The following is a 12,872-nucleotide window of genomic DNA, read 5'->3' as shown; positions in this document are numbered from 1 at the left end:
TCAAACAACAAGCGTTTGTAGTCCAACGGTTAGGATAATTGCCTTCCAAGCAATAACCCGGGTTCGACTCCCGGCAGACGCATTGTTCTGTTTATATTATTCCGTATGCTAAATTTATAATTGACAATTTTTTTTTAATTTTTTTTTTTTTTTTTTTGCATAGGACGTAAATTTTATGTTGATATCAGTAGTGAGTAGTTTACATATGTTTAGTTTTTGATTACTAGCCAATAGAAAGAATAAATCATTGAGAATTGCCCGCATGGGTAGCTCAATTGGTCATAGAGGTGAAACTTTGGAATAATGACCAGGGATCGAGTCTCACCAGCGGCAGTGTGGGAACAACCTCTCAAAGTGAGGGGGTTCCTTGTGCGCAGTGAGCACCGATCTAGCCTCTGTGAACGATTTACATCCTTCCAAATACTCTGTCGGAGGTTCAACCTTTTTGGAATAATAAAACGTTGAGAATTTGGGGTTCAGCCTTTTTGGAATAATAAATCGTTGAGATTTTGACTACACAAAATAAATATAATGGTATAAAAAGAAACATAGTGGATAGCATTCAATGAAAATTAATTCGTTGTTCAATTTTTTGTTGAAAGCTATACTTTCTCAACATATTGAAACATAAAGTGTTAACACCGCCTCCACTGATGCTCAATCTTATAACCTTCCATATGATAAAATCACTACATGCCATATGAGCACAAAGTGCTTGTTTTGTTCATTATATTTGAAAGAAATAACTTACAGGTTTTCTCCATTAAAGAAAAAGTAGCAGGATTTATGGTTTGGACATAAATAACTTCAAACTGAGAACGATGGTTCTCAATCTTGACCACAATAGCTCTTCATTCATATCCTCGCATGTTAGCTATTGCCTTTGACAACCTTGTAGATGGCTACGATGACCAAGTGCTAAGGTTCTATGTTTTATGTTACACTTTTATTTATTTTAATAAGTCTTAATTTTATTTTTTAAAATATTTTTTTTTATTTATGAATAGATTACGTTAGTTATTATTCAATTATAGTAAAAGATGGACTTCAGGGAACTATTTAATTGAGGAAGAAGAAAGAGGTAAAGGCTATGAGGTAAAGATTATTTTGTGCAAAGCCAAGGGTAAACAAAAATCAAAGAATCATAACTCTATCTGAGCTAGTTCAAGCGGTGGACCACTTGATTTAAAGTCACCATTCCAGCGGCAGGGTGGGGAAATACCAAATAATGACCCACTTACCCCTCGTGCTAGTAGTTCTTAATCCCATTGCCAACTTTCAATACTGGTACTAGTTTCCACCATCTCCAAAATACTGTACTACAATTTATCAAAATGACATGACATTCTGTTTGGGCTTGGCCAAACTACATCTGAACAAACTTTGATTCAAACAAAATATGGAGTAAGGGGTAAACCAGTTTGCAATTCCTTCAAGATAAACACCCTAAAGCAAAATCTCCAAATTCGACTTCAAACTCTGAAATTGTGTAGTTTTTCACACAAAATTTCAACCACTAATTAAGTCTCACTCTAACTAGATACTCGGAAATCCAAAGCCTTGCTTCTAATCTCAACGGAAGTCTTAAATACTCGAGGAAACTTGAAAACCACAGGGGTCTGGGAATTGAGCATGATGCATCTGGCACTAGACTATGTCTGATCACTAATTCTAAAACAAGTGTTAAATTTCTTGTGTGTCAAAAAATGATTTGGACTTAATTATCCAATCACATGAAACTGCTAAATTCCATCAGTTCTAATTGCAGGACTTGTTCATAACAGACACATTTTTCAGTAAATTATACTCCGTAATTATGATATATGATTGTTGTTTGTGAGCAATCACCAGATCACCAATTCACCATCATCACCATTGTTACTTTTTGGTGGATTAGAGAGAAACTTAGCAGTGTTTAGTTATAATGTAGTTTCCCCAGAGAAGAAGTGACATACATTTCCGGTTCCTAATTTTACTAAACCAGGGCAATCTTCAAGGAGCAGAAATAGACAACATCTAGCAGCATTAATTTTGTCAACAAGTACATATAAACCTTCATTAGTTCTAAGTTAATCCATAAAAGAAAAAAGTGACATGAAGTGCAAAGTTGGGTGGGCAAGGAATTCACCTTCAACTTCTCTTACATGGGAAACTAAAGCTTCATTTGAGAGCGAGTCTGTGGAGTAGAGTTAAGACGAGGAGAAGACCTCAACTGCTGTGTTGTCGATGCAATTAACTTCCTTTTTAAGCCCTTGTTTTGTTTAGCATTGCCTGCAAAATTAATTGAGATACCCGAAACAATATCAATTTTATTGTAAGTTCTAAGAATAGCAAAAGAAATCACCTAAACTATCTATGTTATACTGATGGGTATATTCTCTGCTACAATGTATGGACACTTGTCCAAGTCATAATAGTATCACATTGGTGAACTTCTCTATTTTGTTACTCAATGAAGAATGATATTTGTGTATGCACTTCGATTGAAGGACCACTGAAAAAAATATGCAGTAAATCTGAGTGCACAATAGAGCATAATATCAGTATAGAAAAACTCTGATATTCATTTAGAAAGTGCAGCAAAAGCAACATGGAAGAATTGCACATAGTAAGAGTAAATGAACTGGAAGCAGATGGTGATATCGAAATTCATAAATAGGATGCCAAAGAAAGTTGATTAAAAAAGACAGGTTAAGATAATAATCAATTGAAAATGAAACCAAGCTCGACATACGTTCATCTGCTTCAGTTTTCTTTGAAGTAGCGTATGTTTGATTTATCTTATTATCTTCTGCAGCAGGAGGAGACTGAACCTTAGTAACTATGGAATCAGAGTTTGATTTTTGTGTGCCCATCATGCTACTTTCCACTTTAGAGGCATCAAATTGGCTGTGATCATATAATTTGCTTTGTTCCAAACTTATGCCAGAATTCGGGCCAGTCTCTCCACGAGCTGCTGAGCGTGTTAGCCTTCTTGTACTGCTAATATTTTTCACATTGATCTCTTCTGTGGGGGTTTTCTTCATATGAATATTTTCTTTATTCATTTTCAGTCCATAAAAGACACATTTATCTTCCTCAGTGGGGAGTGGCACAATCCCTTTGTTAATTGAAGAGCCAACTGTTTTCTTGCCTTCCTGAACAAAGTCACATTCAATTTGCTTAGCTGACATATTTCCTCGAGTAGCAGTGTCAGCTTCAACACTCTCAACTTCTTGATTACTCTTAAGTGCCAAACGGGTCAGCCTCCGTTTGGTTGAAGGCTCTACCTTCACCTCGTCATGACTAGTCACTGCAAGAGACTTGTGAGAAACTTCATTTCCTCTTTTTGATGCTGATCGAGTCAGCCTAACTTTTCTTTCTGTTGGTGAACAAGTAAAATTAAAAGGTGCATCTGAGACTCGATGCTTTTCTTCAGAACTGCTTGGAACAAGATTTTCATGTCTTCGAACTAATGTTGCAGATGCAGCTTCTGATTTTGATGAGATTCCATTAAGTGTAGTCAAATCATCAGCCAAACAGAAATGCTGAGTTATTGATACTAATGAAGCAAGAGCTGCACGAGCTGCAAGAGGATTTAGAGGAGATCGGCTTTCAACACTCTCATCTTTAACAAGCATGAAAACATCAGGTGATGCTTCAGCTTTATTATCTTTATGCAGCTGATTTCTGTGCTCAGAATACCTTAAATGATCAGTGACAGAAGGAATTTGAACATGTGTTTTGCAGACTTTGTATGTGGCAAATTCTCCAGACTGGGTTTGTCCTTTGATATCAACTGCATTAGATTTTGGGCAAAGTGTTATGCTTAAATCATAAAGTATTTAAATGTGGATAAACTTTGAAAGCATGTACTATAACTCAATGGGGATAAACTCTGATTGAAAGAATTGTCTAAATTAGAGCAAGGAAAAGCAATTCTCAAGTAAGGGGAACTACAAACAGGATAAAATATGTTTTAAAGATAAGATGTATTAGACACCTAAGTGGATCGGTTAGCACAGCTGTCACTCAATTCCAGTCAAGGTGTGAAGGTAAGATTTCTAAATTTCAGCATTACAGAAACTAACTCTGTTTACTCAACAAAGTCACTCCACTGAAAATCATGGAAATTAGTAGCCACAATTTCCAGTATATGGAACCTTTGTTAAAGCTGTGCATTGAACTTCTATCCAAAATCAAGTCATCATGGAGTCTGTTATTACTATTGACATAATATTAACACTTTATTTTAATCTTTCGTTCATTATAAGCTTTTTTGAACAGTTAAGTTGAAGGTGTTACATTTTCCCCCACGCCTTCATGTTTTATTTACCAGTTAGGGATTCTAGACATGTTAATTTTATAATAGATCATTTATATTACTATGTACTTTTTACAGTATCTGGCTTTTATCTCTTTAAAGTGAGTGGGTGACAGACATGCTAATGCATTTCATTGATGTTTATCTTTACCTCCAAACAGAGTATCCCCTGAAATTTTCTTCTCAAAAACATCAGAAGACCTTATCTTTCCAATTCGTGCCTCTGGAAACTCATGAGTTTCCATTCTGCTTTCCGTGCTTCCATAAATAGTGGTAAATGGCAATTTTGTAAAGCAATTTGAGCTATCGAAGGATTTAAAGAAGGCACAAACTGTTGGGTGAACATTAATACTTTCAGTAGTCAATTTCATGATTGCGCAAGATGGAAGGACCAATACTTCATCTCCAAGGTCTTTGTGAAGCCATTTGACTCTAAAAGTGCACCTACAGTATGTCCTTGCTGAGTGCCTAACGCGTTGTGCCTGTCAATTGTGGAACTGGGAGGTCAAAATTAATTTGATCGGAAAACAAGAGGCACGCAGGAGTAAGTAATGTTACTTCAGTTATTCCGTTTTCTTTTCGAAATGTAGTACATGTAATAATCAACTGTAGAACAGTGAGAAAACAATGAAGCTCATGTCATGACTTTAGAAACAATTAGATAAAGAATTGATAGGTGAAAAGTATAGGAAAACCATACTGCAAACACTAGACCATATTGCTTAATAGAGCACACATATTATTGACCATCTGTAGGGATGGCAATGGGTCGGGTGTGGGTCGGGGAGGGCTACATCCATCACCCGACCCACCTTATATTTTCTCCACCCACCCCCACCTCCAACCCGCATTGGGTGGACTTTTTCAGAACCCACCCCCACCCCCACCGGGTGCGGGTGCCCACTACGGGTACCCACCACTTATCATCTTATTATGTTTTTTAAAAAATAATATTTAAATTATTTACACATAATAAAAAAATAAAATCCATTAGTGATACTAAAACATAAATAATTGAAATATTTAAATATAATAACTAAATTGTTAATTTTTTAAAATAAAATTAGTAGTTTTGATATAAAAAATAGTAAAAAGATACACGAAGTTATATAAACTTTTATAAATAACTACATACTAGTACTTATTTTACTATTATATATATATACACACACATATGGTGGGTCGGGTAGGGTTCTAGGCGGGTCTTGTACATAGAACCCGAATCCAACCCGATCCACCGCGGGTTTGATTTTTTAAGACCCACCCCCGACCCACCACCCACCATCACCCAAAAAAACCCGATCCATGCGGGGTGGATTCGGGTGGATATCCACGGGTCGGATTGAAATTGCCATCCCTAACCATCTGCTAACAATGATTTAATATCTTGAACCATTAAACTTATTACTTTTGCAGTTCATCTAGGCTAAAGCGATGTGATTAGCTAGGGCACCTGATGCAATTGGATCAAAACAAAAAACTATTTTAGAAAGTAGTACCTAAACCCAGGGGGATTCAAATCCTCACTGGCCACTGTAGCAAGATCTATAGAAGTACGATCTCAGTTATTATCCTGAAACTGTTAAGAGGATATAACATACAATAGTTTTGTCACTAGGTTACAATAACTTATACTAGTTCTGAACACCAACCTATTATGTTTATTTCCCTATAGGAACAAGATGCATTTATAGAAAAATATTACCATCGCAAGGCAGCAAATCAAGAAAAATTAAGACGACTGATTGTAAATGAGAAGGATTAATTCCAAGCATCCTTGATTGAAGATTTGGTTTGATTTTATTTCCTTTTATTTGTGGTTGCTGATTTTATTTTCCGGGAGTTGGGCAATTTCTATTCCTTTCCTTTTATGAAAGTTGCATGCTTGTAATTCCTAGGTCTATAAAGGAGAATTTGGAAGTTAATAAAGTAAGCAAGAAGTTAAATAAAAAACAGAGGTGGGAAAACTCTCAAAACATTTCCAATATTTCGTTCTCCAATTACATTCAGGTATTGCCATTCTTCCCTCGATTGCTCAGTTCATCACTCAACATCCAGTAGTGTCAATCACCCTCTGACGCATGCGTTTGCCCATGATCATAAAAGAACAACTATCAATGTCCAAGCTCCTGCACTACTTTTATTATGTAACTCTTTCTTGAAGATTTCTACTTAGTTAATGGCTTCCATGACACTTGGCAGAACTATCCAAATCCAAAACTAGCACATTTACATGATTTCATAAAATGTGTTCATATTCCTAAATGGTTTTAAACATATAGATGAATATATACTGTGTAGATATTAAAAAAAAAAAATCGAGTAAAAAGGCATTATAGTCACAGACTGTACTAGTAAATGACATGAAATATTGCAAAATTGCTATACAGCACTCTCATGTTAAGTATTAACCACAGAATATGCAATCTCCATATATTATACCGATAGAAAAGATTCAGGAGGAGGATGAGCTTTGATGATGTAAATTCAATTAACTATAAGGGCATACCTTCTCTACTTCAGCATCAAAGAAGAGACTCTTCAATTGTGATTTTTTGGTAGCAAGAACATGATCACCTTCCTTCACAAGAGAGCAGTCAGATCCTTGAAGAGGAGAAGAACGAATTCGAAGCCGTGCAAGTGCCACTTCTTTGTCCTCTATTAAATCTTCCAGGCAGTCATCACCATACTTTATAACCAGACCATTCCCATTTGGACTGCACAACAAAAGAAGCTCAGGTAATATACGGAACATCTGCAAATTGATGACAAAGAGCACACTCCGTGGGAATTGGGATGGTTTTTCAACAGACCAGACATTAAGGTACAACTAGCATGTGTTGCAAGCTTGCAACAAGGGGCATGAAGAACAGAAGAATTGAATTGCTTAGAGAACAGCTCAACGTGACTCAACTAAGCTCAATCCTAATTTAGTTGATGGGGAGTTGTCTACATGGAATAAGAAAACTAAAAAGCCTGAACTCTACAATCTCCAATATTAAATTAAACTTGTCACAATTTCATATTAGCTACTAATTCATTATGAGCATAATGCCATAATAATCATGAAACGAGCAAAAATTTCCAGAAAGAACAATAGATATTAAAATGAAACTTTTGGGATCGCATTCAACACTAACAGAGTAAAGATTAAGGAAATGAATTTATAATAGTGTTGGACTGTAAGAAGTAGCTCATTAGGTTCCATGAACAGTGGCATTTTCCTTATCTCAGCTGACAATCTTACTGCAGTTAAACTACAAAAATGAAACTGAATTTCATCAATGAGAAATAATTATTCCCAATGCATTTGCAAGATTATGTAAAAGGGCATAGTAAGTTGTGATGGTTTTTTGACAGATCAAACAATAAAATGCAGCTACTATTAGTTGGATGCTTGCAGGGAAAAAAAAAAAAAAAGGAAAGGAAGTATGAAGTTGGAATTGTCTGGGCACAGCTCAACTTGACTCAACTAAGCTGGACACTGATATAGTCGAGGGCTGTTTCCTATACAGACAACAACATTCTACAATCACCAGCATTTAACTCGAATTGTCAGAATTTCCTAAAAGTACTAGTAATTAAATAGGAAGCATAAAATTAATTAATTATAATCACAAAAATGAACAAAAATATATCAATCAAAACTAACATAACAGGAAGGAAACTGTAATAGTGCGATTGGAACAAGCAACTCATCAGATTACATAAACAGTGACATTTACCCCTAAATATCATTAACTTTATTAATCACGAATCATTGACTCAGCTGATAATCTCATCGCAGTTAAACTATGAAGAATCAAGTGAAATCCATGAAAATGCATATTATGGAAATCAAAACTAGGAAAATGAAATCTATGAACAGATGATCACCTGATAGAGACCTGACAAGGATGCCACGAGAAATCATCTTCGCGCATCACTTCGAGCTCGACAGTACCGCTAGCGGTGTGATTGCCACCGAGCTCAGCCATCGATTCGATGCCTACTGAATGATACAATGCTAGATGAAGCACTGCAGACTAAGGCTTTTGGACTGGGTGAGTCGGAGACTCGGAGCCGAGTCTCCGTAAAGTATATGGCGCGTTAATCCTCTCTTTATCCATGGTCTTTTACACAATTATTACTTGCTTCTTTGTTAATTGTAAATAAATAAATAAATAAATAAATATATATATATATATATATATATATATATATATATATATATATATATATTCACCTATTTATTTTCTTTGAGTTAGCTCTCAAACACTCAATGCACATGTATTTAACCTCTGTCCTTCCTAACTGCTGTTTGAGAATGATACTTACTTTCCACTCTTACTAAAAATCAATTTTCATGTGACACAGTTACCCGCTAACACGAGTCTCTCACATGACAAACCACCACCCTACAATCGTGTCAGAGAGTCAAATAAATGACCACCTCCCTACAATCGTGCCAGAGAGTCAAATAAACTCAGTTATAATAAGAATCATATGTGGATAATTAATCAACATTTAATCAAATTTATAAACAATCAAGTAATACAATAGGAGAATTTATGACTACCGAATATAAGAATTTAACTAACACAATAAATTAAACATATGAGCCATAGAGTAAAAAGCATATCTAGCCTTTTCACAAATAAGGATGGTGTTCTTCTTCTTACTAGGTGGCTTCCACAATTAATCCAATTTCATTTAATCCTATGTACAAGTAAATAAATATTTGAATATGTTAGGAATGTAAAAAGAAAGGAAAGAAGTACACCAATTTTTAGAGTGGTTTGACTGTGCGATCTACTACACTACTAAAAGCATCTCCTTTGAAATTTAAAATTTCACACTTTTTACCGCTTTAAAACCTAAGTGGAGACCACAACCGTAGCACTAACCACTCGTTGTAATAGCATTTCTATGAATACCAACACTTCACAACTTAGGTTGAGAAGACATCAGTTCATTGTCCCATGGGTCCCTTGCGCACCATCATTCTTGATGGCTCTTCTACGGCATTCACCCTTTCATATCATAGGGTATAACAAAGTTATCATTTGTTGTCAATGTTGCTACTATAAATCATAGCTACACTTAGTGTTATTTGAAAAAAAAAAAAAAATTAACTCTTACACGCCCAAGTGTTTACCATAACAACGATGACAAATTATACACTTTACAATTTTGTTTCTCAACTAAACTAATAGTGCATGCACTTGAGACTCTATAAGATTGAGAATAAGGATATTACATTTGAAACTCAACTAATTAAGATGCAATTTAAACTTAATTAGAAAAAGGTTATAGGATGATAGAAATGTAGGAAAGTTTTTCTAAGTTTGTATACATAAAGCTTTGGAGGATTAAAGAATGATTAGAATAATAGCTTCAAGTATAATAGAAGAAGAAAACCTTTGTGAGGTGTAAAAATGAACAAAATTAATAAACCTTCTAATGGGCTGTCAAGTATCAAGATCCTATTGAAGAGCTTGTTACATTTCAATATTCTAAATGCTTAGGTGGGCTTAAAAAAAAGGTCATGAAGTATACCTGAACAACTCGTGAGACAAAAATATTTGGACAAAAGAGAAATTTTTGTCCAACGTTTTGACAAGATTTCATATATAAAAAATAATTTGGAAGAGCATTAAAATGACTTTGAAACGATTTAACAAAAAAACATTTTGAAACATTGGACTCAAAAATTAGTTTGACAAATTTATAAAAAATCTTTTGGGTAAAAGATAAGAAGGAACTGTCTCACCAAAAGGTATGGAAGAAAGCAAAGGTTAAAAATATTTTAAAACAAAGTTGAGCTCACAAAATGATTAGAGATATTTTCAACCTTTTGCAAAATAAATTCTATTTCTTGAGCCTCTCTTCCTCCAATCTTGAGATCTTTCTCTTTTGATCTTTAAACTTGAAACTATTGAATGATTTGTTTTTGAGAGTGGAGTTCTTCATTTTATTTCATGCAACTACAAATTTTTTTTTTTTTTTTTTTAAGAAAAGTAAGAAAAATTGACAACTAACTTGTTATCATAAAAAAGTAAGGCTAAAAGGCACAAGGTCAAAATTTATCTTCCACCCAAGGACTTTGAAAAGTGGAAACAAAATAGAGAAGAAAAAAGAAAAAGAATAAATCTAGTTTCCATTTTTCCACATATGCCTTGACAGTAGAATTTGAAGTCAATATGAGATCTCCAACAATTCAAAAGTAAAGAAAAAATATAGTGACAATTTTATAAATATTACAAATATTGAAAATGCATTGTACAAAGTTTCAAAGTATATTCTATGATATATAATAGTACACTTAAAGATTTATAAAAGTGCATTCAAGTTGGTTGCACTTTAATATATCAACAGATATATTCTAAACGCAATTTTGTCTCATGCACGTTCAAAGTTTGTAATATTTACAAAATTATCACGGTATTTTTCTCACTTTTCTCCTTACTTTTGAGTGATTGAGTCATTGATCATCTCATATCAATGATTAGGGGTAAACCACAAGGTGGTCCAAAATCAATGATTAACATTAGTAAACATTTTCTACAAGAAGCATTTTTCACATATTATTGTAATTTTAAATATGTGTAGATATTACCAAGACTATGTGGTCTAATGGTACCCGGGTTGGACTTCTATTTGAAAGGTTGTAAGTTCGAGCTTCAGTGGAGGTGTTATTGGCTCTTTGTGTTTCAGTAGCTTGAAAAAGTATATGAACAGATACTACTCTTATATTTGTGTATGCATTGCTCATACTTTAGCTTCTAAAATCATCTACTAATTGTTTGTATTGAGATTTTATTCCCCCGAATTTTGTTATTCCGCTTTTGCATTAATATAAGCTCACCTTTTGCTTTCAAAATAAATAAATAAATAAAATCTGATTCTTATGTTTGAATGATAAAATTTCCAACATTGCTAAGTCATTAATAACATTTCTACTGAAGCTCGAACTCACAACCTTCCACATGAAAATACAACTTGGTGTCATTAGAGCACAAAATCCTTGTCAAAAAGTTAGATATTAATCATCCAACTACATATTAAATATTACTAGTCTCAATATTAGTGATATAATATTTGTCACACTATATTGTCACATTATCTTTGTATAGTTGTAATTGAATTAGTCTTAACTACTAGCCTATTGTATAGGATTAGTTATGCAAGTCTTTCATTCCTTTTGTATCTCTGTATTTTCCATCTATGTTTTCGAATACACATTATCCTCTCATCCGGTATCAGTTAGCGTTAGGTGATCCCCTCTTTCTCTCCTCCCAAATGTGACTAACTCCAGTGAGCGCACGGTGACCGCCGCCTCCGACCACCTCGAATTCCCTCTCAACGGCATACCACTTCGTGTCCATTAAACTTACCACAACAAATTTTCTGTTATGGCGTACCCAGTTAATATCCTTCTTCCGCGGCCAAGGATTGTTAGGCTATACTTTTAATTTGCATATATACTTTCCAGTAATGTTCAATTTGATCAGTTTATCCCTACGCAATGAATGCTTTTATGCAAAATGGGTTATTTTGCATTAATCCAATTATTTAATCCATCATTTTATTGATTAAAAAAAAGTAAACTTGTATGTTTTTTTAAAAAAATAATTTTAGTTAAATATTTTAATATCGACAATTATATAACAAATTTAAACTTATCTAACATTCTAACCCGACTCTTACCCTTATGATATGTCTAGTTTTATTTTTTTTAAATGAACTAGTAAATTAAACTAATAATTAAAATTATATATATATACTAATAAGAGCCCAAGAGAGTTAGGCCTATAATAGAAAAAATGGCGGTCACAGATTTTAATTAAATGAATGGCTCAGATTAATTAAAAGATTGATCAGATTTAAGTTCTACACTAAAATTTTCTAAAATACCCACACACCGTTACTAATTCCGTTAAAATTTTAAGAATTGCCGTTAGTTCACCGTTAACTTACTCATTGATTTCAATAAAAAAAGGTCTTAGGTTCGAACCTCATCCAAATCAAAGTTGGCATTGTCGTTAGTTCACCGTTAACTTACTCATTGATTTCAATTAAAATAGGTCTTAGGTTCGAACCTCATCCAAATCAAAGTTGGCATAATTAAAACTATATTTTACTCTTATTAAATTATATAAATAATAATTTAGTAGTTACAACAAAAAATAATACATATGCATTTCTTTAATTTAGAATTATGTGTCCACAATGCCTTTATTCAAAAAAAAAAAATTATTCATTATCAATAAATTAAATAAGAGAAATAATTTTATTAGTTATATTGTCTTTATTTTTCTTCAATATAAAAATTATTTATATTCAAATTTATTAATTAATTATATTCGCTACATTATCCTTACAATGTCTTTATTCAGTGAAAAAAAAATATTAATTATCAATAAATTAATTAAAAGAAATATTTTCATTGGTTATATTGTCTTTATTTTTCTTAAATGTAAAAATTCTTTATATTCAAATTTATTAATTGATTATATTCGCTACATTATCCTTACAATGTCTTTATTCAGTGAAAAAAAAAATTATTAATTATCAATAAATTAATTAA

General features: G+C 33.3%; 1 protein-coding gene and 1 non-coding gene across 3 annotated transcripts; one reads left to right on the top strand and one right to left on the bottom strand.

The window, feature by feature from the left end:
- The first annotated feature begins 11 nt into the window (after positions 1–11).
- TRNAG-UCC lies at positions 12–82 on the top strand. The gene has a single exon. It is a non-coding gene; the product is annotated as a tRNA-Gly (tRNA).
- Positions 83–1,893: 1,811 nt separating this feature from the next.
- On the bottom strand, positions 1,894–8,399 carry LOC109182315. 2 transcript variants are annotated; one of them, XM_019332456.1, is made up of 6 exons: positions 8,180–8,399; positions 6,813–7,020; positions 4,455–4,785; positions 2,887–3,778; positions 2,735–2,841; positions 1,894–2,271 (listed from the first exon to the last, which is right to left on the bottom strand). In XM_019332456.1, the coding sequence occupies exons 1-6, from the start codon at positions 8,278–8,280 to the stop codon at positions 2,153–2,155; spliced, it is 1,758 nt and encodes a 585-aa protein (XP_019188001.1). In that variant the 5' UTR covers positions 8,281–8,399; the 3' UTR covers positions 1,894–2,152. The 2 variants fall into 2 exon arrangements, with proteins under 2 accessions (XP_019188001.1, XP_019188000.1); XM_019332455.1 differs by having other exon boundaries at positions 2,735–3,778.
- Positions 8,400–12,872: the final 4,473 nt, after the last annotated feature.

The sequence above is a fragment of the Ipomoea nil genome, unplaced genomic scaffold (genome assembly GCF_001879475.1).
Source record: "Ipomoea nil cultivar Tokyo-kokei standard unplaced genomic scaffold, Asagao_1.1 scaffold1043, whole genome shotgun sequence".
NCBI lineage: Eukaryota > Viridiplantae > Streptophyta > Magnoliopsida > Solanales > Convolvulaceae > Ipomoea > Ipomoea nil.
This window is presented reverse-complemented; position numbering and strand designations above follow the sequence as displayed.

What these genes read in the sequence shown, in the direction of transcription:
- LOC109182315 (XM_019332455.1), bottom strand. Translation starts at nt 8,280, where the DNA reads ATGGCTGAGCTCGGTGGCAATCACACCGCTAGCGGTACTGTCGAGCTC. An exon ending in AGGGGATACTCTGTTTGGAG is followed by an intron (nt 3,779 to 4,454) that starts GTAAAGATAAAC and finishes AATCTAATGCAG; the next exon opens with TTGATATCAAAGGACAAACC. An exon ending in GAAAACTGAAGCAGATGAAC is followed by an intron (nt 2,272 to 2,734) that starts GTATGTCGAGCT and finishes TTAATTTTGCAG; the next exon opens with GCAATGCTAAACAAAACAAG.